Below are 18,017 nucleotides of genomic sequence, written 5' to 3'. Positions count from 1 at the left end.
AAAACACCGCTCGGGTTCAGATCAGGGGGGCCATTCCTCCCAATCACGCCCTTCCAGGTCTCACTGTCATTGCCCACGTGAGCATTGAAGTCTCCCAGCAGAACGAGGGAGTCCCCAGAAGGTATGCCCTCTAGCACCCCCTCCAGGAACTCCAAAAAGGGTGGGTACTCCGAACTGCTGTTCGGTGCATACGCACAAACAACAGTTAGGACCCGTCCCCCCACCCGAAGGCGAAGGGAGGCTACCCTCTCGTTCTCCGGGGTAAACCCCAATGTACAGGCTCCAAGTTGGGGGGCAATAAGTATACCCACACCTGCTCGGCGCCTCTCACCGGGGGCAACTCCAGAGTGGTAGAGAGTCCAGCCCCTCTCAAGGAGATTGGTTCCAGAGTCCAAGCTGTGCGTCGAGGTGAGTCCGACTATATCTAGCCGGAACCTCTCAACTTCGCGCACTAGCTCAGGCTCCTTCCCCTTCAGAGAGGTGACATTCCACGTCCCAAGAGCCAGTTTCTGTAGCCGAGGATCGGACCGCCAAGGTCCCCGCCTTCGGCCACCACCCAACTCACACTGCACCCGACCTCCTTGGCCCCTCCCATAGGTGGTGAGCCCATGGGAAGCACAATTATTATGAGCAATTAAACCTTTTTAATCAGAATTGCTGAATGTCTTAAGCTTTATATATGAAGTAGGTTTAGTTCATCATAAAATTAGTTTAAAACACTTCAGTAAAAGTTTTAATCTACTGTGTACCTGATGAAATTGAAATTTCATAGATTTACAATTTCTAGAAACATAAATATAACAATTTCTTATTTAGCACTTGAGTAGCTTTAATTGCACATGCATCAAGTTTGATATCTTTTTTTCGTACAAACTGTGATTTGTCACACTGATAGTTAAGGACTAACCTTTTATAATGTCTTTTAATCGATAATTTGAAATGAGTTCATTGAGTGACATTGTAAACTTGCCCTTTTCTCTGTTACCACACCTCTGACTTGCATTCCTTTTCTAAACCATGACAAGCAGCTTGCAGTGGCACTGAAAATCAATCTATTATTAGCATCAGACTACCAGCACAGAGCACTATTTTATCATATGGAAAGTACTTATTTTCATAAATGTTTTTTGTTTCTTTAAGTGGTTCTTTTTGGAAGTCCATTTATATAGTTCAGAATCGATCATATGTTCACAAGTTTGGAGGTAGCCTCGTGCTTTTTAACCTTTTTTCGTCCACAGTAATATTACTTGGTAATGTAGCAGGTTAAAAGACAGATATTTGTCATGATTTTTATATATAGAAAGAACATAATCTAGAATAAAAGGAAAATCCCTCACAAATATGATTGTTAATGAGGGAGAAAATCAATAATTAACTAGACATTTGTGATAATTCTGTGTTAACTGTACAGCTTTTCCTACCCACATGCACAAACATGGCAGGTCTCTGCTCTCAGTGGTAAAGTTTTGAGCTTGACTTGTCAGTTTCTCATGTTGTTTTCTAGGAGTAAACATGGCCACTCTGTGCTCCACTTGCAGCAAAGAAGAGCAGCGAACCCTGTTTTTTATTGGCTGAAGATGTACCAGGGCTCATTTGGCTTTAATGCAATGCATATTTGTTATTTATAGTAATTTTTAATTATCTTGATAGCCTCACCAAATCCTGAGTTGGTGCTGTGTCTTGTAATACAAAGTTTTGCAGCAATCTCTGTCAACTTACACTTTAACACTAACTTATCGTGCTAGCACAGTATGATTGCTTTGTAGCAGCATCTCAAAAGATGTCAAGACTTACTTGATGTCACAAGCTGAGCTATGGCTAACTAACTATGAACTGTGTACAGTAGTAGTGTTGTATTTAACTTGAAGTTTTATCTGCTTATTATATTGGCTGTCATCTCTTAGTATTTCCAGCTATCTGTGTTTCATGTATATAGTTTCAATGACACAACAAACCTGGGTAAAACTCTTTACATATGCCTATGACCTAGGGATGTTCTGATTAGGTTTTTTAAGGCCAATACCGATCACTGATTCCATGTTATTTGATCGGCTGATTCCCATACAGATATTTTGGCTTTTTTTTTTCCATAATACATGTGCCATAAAAGAAAAAAATATTTATGAGAAGCTGTCATGTTTTTAATTTTTTCTGTAGTGTACCTATCTGAAGCAAGGCTTAATTAAAAATCATAGTTTTCACCATTTCTTCTAACAACAAGAAAATGAGGGGTGTGTGTGTGTATATATATATATATATATATATATATATATATATATATGTGTGTATATATATGTGTATATATATATATATATGTGTGTGTATGCATATAATATATACTCACACAATGAATTAATTGGTGTTGACAATTAAACATTGCTTAAATGTAAATATATATGCATTTTTAATATTTTTTAATCATTAATTACGCTACAGCTTTTTTGATGTAAAAATAAACACACCTGTATGTTTTTTTTTTCTCTCTCTCTTCAGTGTGTCAACTAGACATTCGCAATTCTTGAGGTGTAATTATAAATATGGATTACCATTTTAAGTTCTTGCCAAAACCTTCTGCTGAATGGCACACAGCAACAAATAATGAACATATCTTTTAAAAAAGTTGCCGATGTATCAAATGTTCATAAGCTTATAATCAAGAAGACACAATGCTATCATGCTTAACAGTTTTATAAGTAAAAGATGCATTTTGCTTTTAAGCTAACAAGCATATTGTTTATTAAGTAGCAATTTCAAATTCTTTGTCTTTTCCTAATTAAATTTTAATTTACAGGACAAAATAAAATGGTCTGAATGAATTAAAAAAGCTTTTCTTGTCATTTGTCTAATAACACAGAACGACTTCTTCAATTCCTTTTCTTCAATTTATTACTCCACTTTCTTTAACATAAAAGTTAATATTTCAATCTTCTCTTACTCTCTGGTAAATTGTGCCTTGACTTGCCTTGGTTTACACTACAGGAAGTTTACTGCAAAAATACCTTGCGTAAAGGAACACTGCAGCTAAATTACAAAGTTTAGAAAAGCAGTGTCTGAAATGATCCTTTTTGCGATCAGCCAATTTGCCGATTAAGTCTTTTTAGTGAAAATCTGCCGATTTAGATCAACAGCCGATCATTTGGAGCATCCTTACTATGAACACCTTTTAACCAAACGATGAAGGATTCCATGTACACATTATTTTATATTATACTGTAGGTTCCTATTGGAATTGGTTATGGGTTGCGTTATACAACTTTATGTATAAACTTTAATATTAACAACATAACTCTGAAATTTCCCATAGGACTTGAATGCAACTTAATTACTTGACCAACTGGTAGGTACTGTTTGGCCTCTTTTACCTCAAACACCCAGTACTGATGGATTAACACTAGAATTCCTGAAGCCTACAAAAAAAAACTCACCCACCTTAAATCATTTTGTAAATGCGTCAACCAGCACAAGCAGCCTGCTGTTCCATCCCCTACCTTGACGGAGCTCAGCTCAGGCAAAAAGTTCTCCCAGCTCAAGGCTCCTTATCTGCGTGTGAGGTTCCTGGAGTTGTATAGGGTAAATAATAGTTTATCATTATTTGGAATACATGCATTTCATGTTTGTTCCGTGTCTACAAAGATCTGGGTAAGTTTAGGATTGAAGGAAATGTGGGAAATGCGAGAAATGCAAGAAATGCTGAACACATACCTAAAGCAGAAACTTTTTCCATGTTATACTAATAATGACCTGATGTGTATAATGTGTGAAGACTTTAGTCCAAATATCAAATAAACACGTGCACTTTTATTCAAGAATATAACCAAAGGGAAAAAAATAGCATTCAATTTACATGTGGCTGTCAATGAGTTAAAAACTCAAGCTCAAATGTCAGTTGACAGGGAGTTTATTGACCGGGCACTCTTTGTTTTGAGTAGTGAGCTACTATTATTATTAATAATAATAATATTTCTATAACTAGGGGGCTCTACCCCCTGCTTGCTTCGCTCACCATCCTCCGGGCAGGCGCTATGCGCCAGTCACTTTGCGTCTCTGCCACTTGCATATGTGGTCACTTTCACCAAACAACAAATCTTTTAATTCTCGTGGATATGCTTCTTCATTGGGAAGAAACACTACTTTTCCCTGATGGCAACACGAATTAGACGATCTACAAGTCTCTGACTTAAAGTTTAAAGCCAAACAATATCTACATATTTCTGTAATATTACCTATGTTCATATGTTCAATCTCTTTTCGCTGTTCCGTTATTTCACGGAGTAATAATTTCCATTTGTTAGCGCTAATGTGATCTTTCCTGTCAGTTTTTAGAGACTTTCGAATTTTAGTACTTTCATAATCTCTAACCTGCTCTGCATGTGTATCGCGCCGACGTTCTACTTTGTCTTCTATTCTTTCTTTTATTTCGGACCTCATTTGGAGCGGAGAGCACAGGAACTGGGTCTGACAATAGCATTCACACGAATGTGAAGTGAGTGGACTGTGGGCGTGGTTGTAAATGTTTGAGAGGAGGGCAGGAAAAGTCTCATCTCGCGGGACCTGAAATTATCTCTCACGGGAGTTGAAGTTATCTCAGAGAAAGTGTCATCTCAGGATTTCCTTTTATAATAGAGAGATATAATAAAACATCCATCCATCCATCCATCCATTTTCCAACCCGCTGAATCCGAACACAGGGTCACGGGGGTCTGCTGGAGCCAATCCCAGCCAACACAGGGCACAAGGCAGGAAACAATCCTGGGCAGGGTGCCAACCCACCGCAGGACACACACAAACACACCCACACACCAAGCACACACTAGGGCCAATTTAGAATCGCCAATCCACCTAACCTGCATGTCTTTGGACTGTGGGAGGAAACCGGAGCGCCCGGAGGAAACCCACGCAGACACGGGGAGAACATGCAAACTCCACGCAGGGAGGACCCGGGAATCGAACCCAGGTCCCCAGATCTCCCAACTGCGAGGCAGCAGCGCTACCCACTGCGCCACCGTGCCGCCCATAATAAAACATACTTTTGATTTGAGTCTGTAACACCCGGTGTAAATTTTGGCTGCTTGTAAAAGTTAAGTTTTATTTTGTCAGTGACGTTCACGTGGTACAATGAACTTGCCTCTCCCTCTCTGAGTTGATGGCATTTATCTCCATTCTTTTCATAAGAGCAGCGCTGTGGCTGATGCCTGCTCAGATCTAATTGTTGTACCAGCAATCAAAGATATGATTTCCTGTGATTGCTATCAGACTGGACAAAGGCAGGGCTGTAACAATAGACAGTTTCTTCACCGCGCTTTCGCTGGCTAATAGATGGCTGCACCGCAATGTTTTTATTATATTGTAGAAATAATAATAATAGCAGCTCACTACTCAAAACGCGGAGTGCCCAGTCTCGAACCCAGGACCTCCAGGTTATAAAGCAGCAGTTCTTACCTCTGCACCATTCAAGAATATGTGTAAACTCCCTGTCAATTGACATTTGAGCTTGAGTTTTTAACTCATTAACAGCCACATGTAAATCAAATGCTTTTTTTTTCCTTTGGTTATATGAATAAAAGTGCATGTGTTTGTTTGATACTTGGACTAAATTCTTCACACATTATACACTTCATGTCATTATTAGTATAACATGGAAAAAGTTTCTGCTTTAGGATTGTGTTCAGCATTTCTTGCATTTTTCCCATTTCCTTTCATCCTACACTTACCCAGATCTTTGCAGACATGGAACACACATGAAATGCATGTATTCCAAATAATGATATACTGTACTATTTACCCTATACAACTCCAGGAACCTCACACGCAAATAAGGAACCTTAAGCTGGGAGAGTTTTTTGCCCGAGCTGAGCTCCATCAAGACAGGGGATGGAACAGCAGGCTGCTTGTTGCTTGTGCTAATCGATGCATTTACAAAACAAAGACACTGATGGAGAGGTGATAAGGGATTTAAGGTGGGCCGGGGTTATGACTTTAAGCCTATTTGCGTAGCAATGTTTTGGCATTACTAAACAGTTCTTTGGCAAACACAAAAAATATGCCAGTTTATTAACAGCTTGGTCAGTTTTAAAGATGGGTCAAAATCTGCATAGTGCATTCATTTGGACGGCTTGGAAAGCTGATAAACGGAGGTAGGATTTGAGATTTTGATGCCCTTATCTTTTAATCAGAAAACAAAAGTGTGAATTAGTGAAAAGCTATAGCTCACCTGGACCCTTGTAATCTTAAATGGGTTCGAATGCTAAACTTCATTCCCTGACACTTTTTTTAATTTATTTTTTTTAATCCTTTTTACTGAATAAAAGTGTCTGTTACTCAACAGAAGTGCAATCTCCCCTTCCTGCTCAGTCACAGTTGGCTGTGAAGTGGCCATTTTGGCAAGTTCCCATGACAAAGGACAGTAGAAAAGCCTGGTTTATGGTGTTTTTAAAGGAGAATCTTGCACATCAAGTGTAATAGTAAGAAATCAAATTACTTTATGCACGTCTAAAAAATTAGTGTTATGTTATTTGCTTGTCCAGTGACAACAGGGACGTATAATAGAGATGAGAAGGTACCATTTAGTTACATTGGCTCTTTTAAACTCATTTGAATACTTCAATTGTCAGTTTTATTCCTAATTTCTTTCTTCTAAAATACAGTACATAAAATTGCTTTTAAGACTTTTAGAATTTTAGATTATCAATTTGTCTCACTATATAGTTATTGTTTAAAATCGGATAATGTTTATGTATTATGTTTTGGAGTCATACGACAGTGTGTACTATAGTACCACTAGTAAATCTTCATTAGTGCTCCTTGTGCTTGTGTATGTAGATATAGATACACTGTAGACATATATAAAATATGTCTGCAGCGTATCATCTTATGTTGAGAGGAAATGTATGTATAGATAGTCTTCTGCCTGCTTTTCATTTCTTAAGACTAAACATCAGTGTTAAAAATGAGCAATAGGAGCCTATTCCTTAATAATTCTGTTATGGGTATTTTTTTTTCTTTTAAATGCTTCCCTTTTAAAAACTGACACTTGATACTAAAACTTATCAACAATACCAGTAAAGCATTTAAATTTAATACTGGGTTTGTCTCTGTTTTACAGTTAATATTGAGAGAATAGAACTAAAAGGAATCTTGAACAAAAAAAGTGAAAAATCAGCAGAGTACACGTTTGAGGTGAGTAAAACTAAATGTAGTTCTGACACCTTTTACATTTCTTTGGTTCATGAACGTTTTTTAATTCATACTTGTCTTTGCTGGAAATGTGTAGTTAATAGGCAGTGATAATGCGCAGAAAGCTTTTTAATTCCAGAATTGACTTAGAATTTTTGGTGATGAATTGAGAGGAGTGATTATGATAAATTAAACCTCTCAATAAATTAGATTTGGAAAACCAAATCTCTTTTTTTGTTGCCCTCATTTCCTAAAAAATGTTTACATAAATTGTTAATGTTTGACTTCAGTTATTTTACACATTAGATTAGCCTTTTGGAAAAACTGGAGGCAAATTCAAGCAAAAGTTCTGTGTATGCTAAACATCTACCTGTCTAAGGTTTTTTTATCTGTGTTATTGGTTAGTTGAGTACTTTCAGTCAGATGTCAGGCAAGACATAGAAACTGAGCTAACAAAATAGCATAACAGAATCTGAAATGGCATCCCTGTCGTCTTAATCTATAATAATAAAAGGCAAAGCCCTCACTGACTGACTGACTCACTGACTCACTCATCACTAATTCTCCAACTTCCCGTGTAGGTGGAAGGCTGAAATTTGGCAGGCTCATTCCTTACAGTTTACTTACAAAAGTTAGGCAGGTTTCATTTCGAAATTCAAAGCGTAATGGTCATAACTGGAACATATTTTTTGTCCATACACTGTAATGGAGGAGGCGGAGTCACGTATCGCGTCATCACGCCTCCTACGTAATCACGTGAACTAAAAACAAGGAAGAGATTTACAGCACGAGTCACACGCGGGAACGAAGGTAAATGACGTTAATTTTTGACTGTCTTTTAATACTGTGTAAGCATACATATTAACACATGTGCAATTAAACGTGTGCATTTACGGGGTGATTTCTCAGGCTTAAAAGCTCACCTTTTATCAAACGCGGGAACAAAGGTAACTGATGTTGTTCACTGTCTTTTAATACTGTGTAACCATACATATTAACACATGTGCAATTAAACGTGTGCATTTACGGGCTGATTTCTCAGGCTTAAAAGCTCGCCTTTTACTAAAAAGGTAAATGCAAAACTATTTTCAATCAGTTTATTGAAACGCTCCCGTTAAGGATTGCAATAACATATTCGCGAGATAAAAGAACGAAGTAGGGGGAAATGGAGGAAGAGCCGCGAACAGCTAAGAGCAAAAAATTAATTAAACAATTGAGAACGGAGCGAGTTAAGCATACAAGCATGTTCATAAGGGAAAGAAAGCACGGTGTAAAACGTAAGTTTAAATTAAGTTTATAGAAACGCTCCCGCTGCGGATTGCAATAACATATTCGCGAGATAAAAGTTTAATGAGAACACACGAGGTATAAACGAACCACACGCCGTGGCGCAACGTTAGGGGCAACAGTTTCAACCATTCTATGATCTGCTTCTCGCAACTGAAAGACGGCACATGGCGGATGTTAGCCGACTTGCTGACCGCAACGTTAGGGGCTTCAACTATGGCGCTGACGCCATATCTCAGTGCCAACACTTTGCAGACTGTACTTAAAAGACACGCCCTCCTCACTGGACAGTTAAAAACACCAATCAAACTAACGATGACATCAAGTATTACCCAATCAAAAGTAGGAAAGGAGGCATCTTCATAAAATGCGTGTGGGATGATTTGCATGAGACGCTGCTTTAAAAAAAAAATGATAAAAAAAATACGGGATAAATCCCGTCCAGTATTGATTCAAAACGGGACGCGCAATTTCATTCTCAAACGCGGCACAATTCCGTATTTTAAAGGACGGGTGGCAACCCTACAGTGCCAGGTAACCACCCATACAATCACATTGTGATTCAGACTAGGAATGCAATGAATGTAATTACCCCGATCTACATACAAGGCGAAAGTCTTGCAACATTCAAAGATGATGGTTTGGGATAAGTACACCATACAACATAAAAGAGCTTATGAAGCCTTGAACCGAAAAAAGCAAGATCTCAGAGATCGTAAAAAAAAAATAGGAGGTAATGTCGTTTTACTCGCTGTACATTTTAGTCAAACATTACCAGTTATTCCACGAGGAAGACCAGCAGATCAATTCAACGCGTGTTTAAAATCCATGCTTCTCCCACGCTCGGTTATATGTCGCGTGTTCTCGGGTAGGTACACCAAAAAATGTATACATTTAAGCATGTAATGGGCAAACAAAAAAATGAGGTATACCCGAAGGCACTGCAGTAGTACTTAATGCAACTTTACTTCTTAAATGTTAATGTTTTACTGTTTAATAATTTATACGCTTCTTATATGTTGTTCAAATTCTTTTATCAAAATACCACTGACAGCGCAATGCACGATAACATGGAGTGAATACACCATACGCATCCGCCCACGGCTGCCCTGCTGTGCGCAGATAGGAGTTGATTCTACAATAAAATAAAATAAACATAAAAAGAGTAAAACAATCATCACCCATAAAGCGGATAGTAGACGTGACGTACTATATGTGTACCACATTTCAAGTGTATAGGTGAAACGGTTTGCGAGCTACAGGTCATTTAAAATCCTGGACAGACACACAAATTGCCACGGTAGCAAATTACAGAAGAAGATTTTACTGTTTAATAATTTATATTTATATGAAATGTGCTTCTTATATATTACTTCATATTCTCATATGATAATGATGTTAATGTTTATATTGATTTCTGTGTTATTAAAACTGCATGTATGTGTGTATATGTGTATATATATATATATATATATATATATATATATATATACTAGCAAAATACCCGCGCTTCGCAGCGGAGAAGTAGTGTGTTAAAGAGGTTATGAAAAAAAAAGGAAACATTTTAAAAATAACGTAACATGATTGTCAATGAAAGCCCGTTTCACTCAGTAAGTCTTATGTGTGTGTTTATGTATGTGTGTATATATATATGTAGATGTGTATATGTAGATATGTATATATATGTATATGTATATAAATGTTTATGTGTGTGTGTATATTATATATATAATATATATATATATATATATATATATATATATATATATATATATATATATATATACTAGCAAAATACCCGCGCTTCGCAGCGGAGAAGTAGTGTGTTAAAGAGGTTATGAAAAAAAAAAGGAAACATTTTAAAAATAACGTAACATGATTGTCAATGTAATTGTGTTGTCATTGTTATAACTGTTGCTGTCTTTTTTATATATATATATTATATATATAATATACACACACACAAACATTTATATACATATACATATATATACATATCTACATATACACATCTACATATATATACACACATACATAAACACACACATAAGACTTACTGAGTGAAACGGGCTTTCATTGACAATCATGTTACGTTATTTTTAAAATGTTTCCTTTTTTTTTCATAACCTCTTTAACACACTACTTCTCCGCTGCGAAGCGCGGGTATTTTGCTAGTATAAAATAAGATGCATTTTAAGTGCTATCTTTAGGGGTAGCTGTAGTATTTTCACAAATGAAAATGTTAGTTTTTGCCCTGTGATGATCTGTTGCCTTTTCCATAGTAAGCTCCTGTTTTACATCTGTAGCTGCTGGGTTGAATGTTATTGGCCTTGTAAGTGTTGTGGAAAATACTTGTTAAATAAAGAAGAGTCTTGAGCCAATGAGATGAACTCCAAATATGGATGTCCTTTATTTACACCAACAGGTAGAGTCCCACATGCTTTAGTTAATGCAGCATGGCAGACTGAAGAAATCTAACAGCACGTTCTTCGTTTAGGTGCATTCCAATAGCACCTTTGAATTTGCAGTGGTGCCTCATATTTCGAATGATTATAACTTCAAACGTTCCATAGTTCGAACAATGCTTCTACATTCGAACGGTGTGTGCAGTGAAAAAAAAAATGCAGCAATAGATGTCACTTATGCAGTGAGTGTAAACATCATTTTTTGTGTACAGTCCTAGTGTTACTACACCGGCGGCTGTTGACATACAGGCATAATCTCCTCCCTCCCTTTCTCTTACCGGAATCTCCGGTCCTGTCTTGCCAGTGTACTATGCAGCATCTTATTCGCTGCAACCTGTAGCTTCAATTCGTCCATCTTATTTGCAATGGATCTTACGTTGGTGAGAAAAATGCTAGGAAGAGGTGGCTCGTGTGGCCACCTCCATAGCCTCACCAGCACCCCAGCCCTGCTTCTGCCTCTTGTCCCTGCGTGGGGTAGCCGAGACACCTGGCTGTCTGCTGGGAGGTGGTTGTGAAACTCAACTGTAATAGTTTTCTCACTGCATAGTTCTATTTTTGAGATTCTGCCTGATGTAGACGGTGTTCGCCCAGGATATTTCAATAATGACAAACTGCAACACATACACAAAAGGACAAACAAAGCACCAAAAGGAAAAGCACCGTCTATGTGCGATGCCATACATTTCATTTTATTATGCACTATTTACATCATCTATTTATTGCTTTCATATTTTAATTTATTATTTAGGACATTTAATTGTTATTGTTGTGATCAGACCATTAATTTGTACCATTGGTAGTGACATGGACAGTACACGTATTTATTTCAAAAGTAACAAGTTTATATTGCCAATGACATATGCAACAAAAAATTGCTTTCCCAGCTCAAGCCTTGTTTATCAGGGAGTGAAGTAGTACCTAGAGCTGTATAGGCTAAAAAAATACATTGTTATTTGGAACACATGCAATTTACATGTGTTCCGTGTCTACAAAGATCTATGTAAGTGTAGGAAGACAGGAAATGCAAGAAATTTTGAACACATACCTAAAAGACAAACTTTTTCCATGTTTTAGTACTAACGACAATCCACACTAACCCAATTTCTTTTTCTTCGGTTATAGTCTTGAATAAAAGCGCACTTGTTCTATGTATACCTTTTGTGAAAGTGCTCATTTGATATTTGGACTTCAGTCTTCACACATTATACACTTCATGTCTACATTTTGTTGTTATTACTAAAAAATGGAAAAAGTTTGTCTTTTAGGTACGTGTTCAACATTTCTTGCATTTCCTGTCTTCCTATACTTACATAGGTCTTTGTAGACACGGAACACGTGAAATGCATGTGTTCCAAATATCGAGATATTTTTTTTAGCCTATACAGCTCTAAGTACTACTTTACTCCCTGATAAACAAGGCTTGAGCTGGGAGAGCGATTTTTGCACTTTCTGCAGCGGTGGGAGGATCGGATAGTAGGCTGCTTGGGTTTATCGACACATTTACAAGACAAAAGACGCTGAGTGGAGTGGTGTGAACAGATTTAAGGTGGGCCGGATTTACAAGTTTTTTCTTAAGCTTTGGTAATTCTAGTGTTAAACAGGCAGGCAGTTTCAAGAAACTTTTCTCTTACGTAGGTCATAGGCTTTTGTGGATAAAGTAGGTTGTGGCTTCTTTGTGATGAATGTTTTCTGAGCAAAAGAAAAACTGACATCAAGTCAGGGAACTAATTCTTAATACGTGGGTTGAGAAATGGAGAGATGGGTGCCACCATGGAGAGAGACATGGAGAGAGCAAACCAGATGAACAATTTCTTTAACAGGTTTGACCACCCTAACCCTCTCTCACCTCAGAGTACTGCACCCTCCACCCATCCTTCTACTGATACCAGCATAGGAGAGAGTTTCCCCCCACCCACAATTACAGCAGCCCAGGTAAGCAGAGAGCTGAGGAGACTTCGTGCCAGCAAAGCAGTGGGTCCAGATGGAGTATCACCACGACTGCTGAAGGCCTGTGCGTTGGAGCTAGGGAGTCCTCTACAGCGCATCTTCAACCTGAGCCTGGAACAGGGGAGAGTCCCGAGGTTTTGGAAAACATTTTGCATCACCCCAGTCCCAAAGGTATCACGTCCTAGTGAGCTGAATGACTTCTGGCCTGTTGCTCCAACGTCACATGTGATGAAGACCATGGAGCGGCTGCTGCTTCACCACCTGACGCCACAGGTCCGCCACGCCCTCGACCCTCTGCAGTTCGCATACCAGGAGAAGGTGGAAGCGGAGGATGCCATCATCTACATGCTACACCGATCCCTCTCCCACTTGGACAGAGGCAGTGGTACTGTAAGAATTATGTTTCTAGACTTCTCTAGCGCCTTCAACACCATCCAACCTCTGCTCCTTAGGGACAAGTTGACAGAGATGGGAGTAGATTCATACCTGGTGGCATAGATCTTGGACTATCTTACAGACAGACCTCAGTATGTGCGTCTCGGGAACTGCAGGTCTGACATTGTAGTCAGCAACACAGGAGCGCTGCAGGGGCTGTCCTGTTCAGCCTATATAAATCGGACTTCCAATACAACTCTGAGTCCTGCCACGTACAAAAGTTCGCTGATGACACTGCTATAGTGGGCTGCATCAGGGGTGAGCAGGAGGAGGAGTATAGGAACCTAATCAAGGACATTGTTAAATGGTGTGACTCAAACCACCTACACCTGAAAACCAGCAAAACCAAGGAGCTGGTGGTGGATTTTAGGAGACCCAGGCCCCTCCTGGACCCCGTGATCATCAGAGGTGACTGTGTGCAGAGGGTGCAGACCTACAGTATAAATACCTGGAGTGCAGCTGGATGATAAATTGGACTGGACTGCCAATACTGATGCTCTGTGCAAGAGAGGACAGAGCCGACTATACTTCCTTAGAAGGCTGGCATCATTCAACATCTGCAATAAGATGCTGCAGATGTTCTATCGGACTGTTGTGGCGAGTGCCCTCTTCTACGCAGTGGTGTGTTGAGGAGGCAACATAAACAAGAAGAACGCCTCATGCCTGGACAAACTGGTGAGGAAGGCAGGCTCTATTGTAGGCATGGAGCTGGACAGTTTGACATCCGTGGCAGAGCGACGGGCGCTCATCAGGCTCCTGTCAATCATGGAGAATCCACTAAACATTATCCTCTCCAGACAGAGGAGCAGCTTCAGTGACAGACTGCTGTCACTGTCCTGCTCCACTGACAGACTGAGGAGATCGTTCCTCCCCCACACTATGCGAATCATCAATTCCACCCCTTAAACGTTAACATTATACAAAGTTACTGTCTATTTTACCTGCATTTTTATCACTCTGTAATGTAATATTGTTTCTTTATCAGTATGCTGCGCTGGAGTATGTGAATTTCCCCTTGGGATTAATAAAGTATCTATCATTTAGTCCACATCAGTGATTCTCGATTATAGAATGCAACGCTCAATTTGCTGTAAACTGAACACTTTGGTCGGTTACAAGAAAGGTTCCATAAGAGGCATAATTGACACCTCTTATAAAAGGTCTGAATTGGTTAAGTAGCGTAAGTATATGTGGCGTCTTTTCATAATTTGTAATATCTACAGTACTACAGGCACACATACAGTACCTAGTGACTAATGTCACTTTTGCAATTTACACATTTTTATAAATGCCTACATGTCTAATTTTGTACTAGTGTATTTATCAAATTAAAAAATCCTCTAGGAAATTGCTGAAGGCAGTTATTGTGGAAATTTGAGTGACATTTGAGTATTTATTACTGTTATTAGATGTTTGATTTTCATTTATTTATGTTGTTCATTCAAGTACAGAATTTTTTGTCAGTCAACAGTACTTCATGTTCCTTTTTAAAGTCCACAGTTGCAAATGTATATGCAAAGCAGTGTTTGAAGTGGATATAAATAAGCGCCAGTACCCTATGCATTACACTGATGTACAGAGCATCCGGAAAGTATTCACAGCGCATCACTTTTTCCACATTTTGTTATGTTACAGCCTTATTCCAAAATGGATTAAATTCATTTTTTTCCTCAGAATTCTACACACAACACCCCATAATGACAACATGAAAAAATTTTACTTGAGATTTTTGCAAATTTATTAAAAATAAAAAAATCGAGAAAGCACATGTACATGAGTATTCACAGCCTTTGCCATGAAGCTCAAAATTGAGCTGAGGTGCATCCTGTTTCCCCTGATCATCCTTGATGTTTCTGCAGCTTAATTGGAGTCCACCTATGGTAAATTCAGTTGATTGGACATGATTTGGAAAGGCACACACCTGTCTATATAAGGTCCCACAGTTGACAGTTCATGTCAGAGCACAACCCAAGCATGAAGTCAAAGGAATTGTCTGTAGACCTCTGAGACAGGATTGTCTTGAGGCACAAATCTGGGGAAGGTTACAGAAAAATTTCTGCTGCTTTGAAGGTCCCAATGAGCACAGTGGCCGTCATCATCCGTAAGTGGAAGAAGTTCGAAACCACCAGGACTCTTCCTAGAGCTGGCCGGCCATCTAAACTGAGCGATCGGGGGAGAAGGACCTTAGTCAGGGAGGTGACCAAGAACCCGATGGTCACTCTGTCAGAGCTCCAGAGGTCCTCTGTGGAGAGAGGAGAACCTTCCAGAAGGACAACCATCTCTGCAGCAATCCACCAATCAGGCCTGTTTGGTAGAGTGGCCAGACGGAAGCCACTCCTTAGTAAAAGGCACATGGCAGCCCGCCTGGAGTTTGCCAAAAGGCACCTGAAGGACTCTCGGACCATTAGAAACAAAATTCTCTGGTCTGATGAGACAAAGATTGAACTCTTTGGTGTGAATGCCAGGCGTCACATTTGGGGAAAACCTGGCACCATCCCTACAGTGAAGCATGGTGGTGGCAGCATCATGCTGTGGGGATGTTTTTCAGCGGCAGGAACTGGGAGACTAGTCAGGATAAAGGGAAAGATGACTGCAGCAATGTACAGAGACATCCTGAATGAAAACCTGCTCCAGAGCACTCTTGACCTCAGACTGGGGCGACGGTTCATCTTTCAGCAGGACAATGACCCTAAGCACACAGCCAAGATATCAAAGGAGTGGCTTCAGGACAACTCTGTGAATGTCCTTGAGTGGCCCAGCCAGAGCCCAGACTTGAATCCGATTGAACATTTCTGGAGAGATCTTAAAATGGCTGTGCACCGACGCTTCCCATCCAACCTGATGGAGCTTGAGAAGTGCCGCAAAGAGGAATTGGCAAAAATGGCCAAGGATAGGTGTGCCAAGCTGGTGGTGGCATATTCAAAAAGACTTGAGGCTGTAATTGCTGCCAAAGGTGCATCGACAAAGTTTTGAGCAAAGGCTGTGAATACTTATGTACATGTGATTTCTCAGTTTTTTTTATTGTTAATAAATTTGCAAAAACCTCAAGTAAACTTTTTTTCACGTTGTCATTATGGGGTGTTATGTGTTGAATTCTGAGGAAAAAAATGAATTTAATCCATTTTGGAATAAGGCTGTAACATAACAAAATGTGGAAAAAGTGATGCGCTGTGAATACTTTCCGGATGCACTGTATTAACGTGAAGAATAAGGAGTACCCTGTATAGAGGAGTTGTATTCAGGCTTCACAATGCAATTTCTGTAGCTTCCATCCATCCATCCATTTTCCAACCCGCGATATCCGAACACAGGGTCACAGGGAGTCTGCTGGAGCCAATCCCAGCCAACACAGGGCACAAGGCAGGAACCAATCCACAGGGCACACACTAGGACCAATTTCAGAATCACCAATCCACGTAACCTGCATGTCTTTGGACTGGGGGAGGAAACCGGAGCACTCGGAGAAAACCCACGCAGACACGGGAAGAACATGCAAATTCCACACAGGGAGGACCCGCGAAGTGAACCCAGGTCTCCTTACTGCAAGGCAGCAGCGCTACCACTGTGCCACCGTGCCGCCCAATTTCTGTAGCTTTTCCATTAGAAATTCTATCTATGACCAATGCTGTGATATTGTACAATTTATGTGCTGTGATTGAAGTGGGGGTGGATAGATGGGGTGTCTCCTTTGGAGTTTGCCACACTTTGATTAAAAATCAGTTGGAGGGTCTTGGTGTCTATCCCCTTTTCAGTGCTGCGACTTGGGGCTGAAAGTCAACAAAGTGGAACGGTAACCAAGATTAGAGCCAGTATGCATCAAAGAGTGCCAACAATAGTCAACAGCAAACAAAACAGCATGTGCTAACCATTGATCTTTACATCTTCCTTGAGCTTTACTGGATTTTCTCTTTCCATTTCAAAATATGATCACATCTTTTTTTTGTGTCCGGAATACCTTAAGTCATCCGTACAGCCTAGTGCTTAATGGTGCTATTAGTGTGGCCAGTCAGTTAGTTCTGCTCTGTCCTTCATTTGCATAAAGTATGCTCTTGGCACGCAGTATACAAGACAGGATAATACTAATTAATATCAACAAATAAATAATATTGACAAATCAAAAAACTTGTGTTGGCTAATGTTCGGTTTTCTATAACACTACCAAACCAATCGTATCCAACAAGGCATTTTTGAGATTTTGATGTATTTTTTTTTTTTAGTTTTTCTGTTCTACAGGAGATTTTTACCCCTAAATATTGATACATCAGAATGTCCCTGTTAGCAGATACCATCTGCCATTTATGTACCATCCTAACAAATTTTAGGTTTTTAATTAAATGGGGAAAGTGTTTTTGTTGATGAGTGAATGAGTCAGTCAGCTTTGCACTTATATAATTAGAGAGAGAGAGAAAAAGCTGGCTCAGTACTTCTCCCTGAGAGATACCACTTTTAAAGCCACCTAACTCTGTTTTTCTCATCATATGCCTTTGCTTTCCTGCTTTTCAGTCAATTTTGTACACATCTGTAGCGGCCAACCCACTTGTCCGGAACGGTAGCTACACCACCAAGACTTGTGGCCAGGCAAACTAAGGGAACATTAGACCAGACAAGCTACTTCCCCAAATGACAGTCTCACTGTGTTGTCCTTGGCGTATTGGTATGATCCAGAATCCCGGGGTTTGTGTAACGATGGTGATGTAGTTAAATGTCTGG

General features: G+C 39.5%; 1 protein-coding gene across 1 annotated transcript in view; it reads left to right on the top strand.

Moving 5' to 3' along the window:
- zcchc14 (zinc finger, CCHC domain containing 14) overlaps positions 1–18,017 on the top strand; it is a 335,331-nt gene that overhangs the window by 168,522 nt on the left and 148,792 nt on the right. The window contains exon 3 of the mRNA XM_051931455.1: positions 7,103–7,176. Within this exon, the coding sequence (XP_051787415.1) occupies positions 7,103–7,176 (74 nt within the window). The remainder of the gene's footprint in view (positions 1–7,102; positions 7,177–18,017) is intronic.

This window comes from Erpetoichthys calabaricus, chromosome 9 (assembly GCF_900747795.2).
Source record: "Erpetoichthys calabaricus chromosome 9, fErpCal1.3, whole genome shotgun sequence".
Taxonomy (NCBI): domain Eukaryota; kingdom Metazoa; phylum Chordata; class Cladistia; order Polypteriformes; family Polypteridae; genus Erpetoichthys; species Erpetoichthys calabaricus.
Note: the sequence above shows the minus strand (reverse complement) of the source record. Positions and strands in the feature narration are given on the sequence as shown.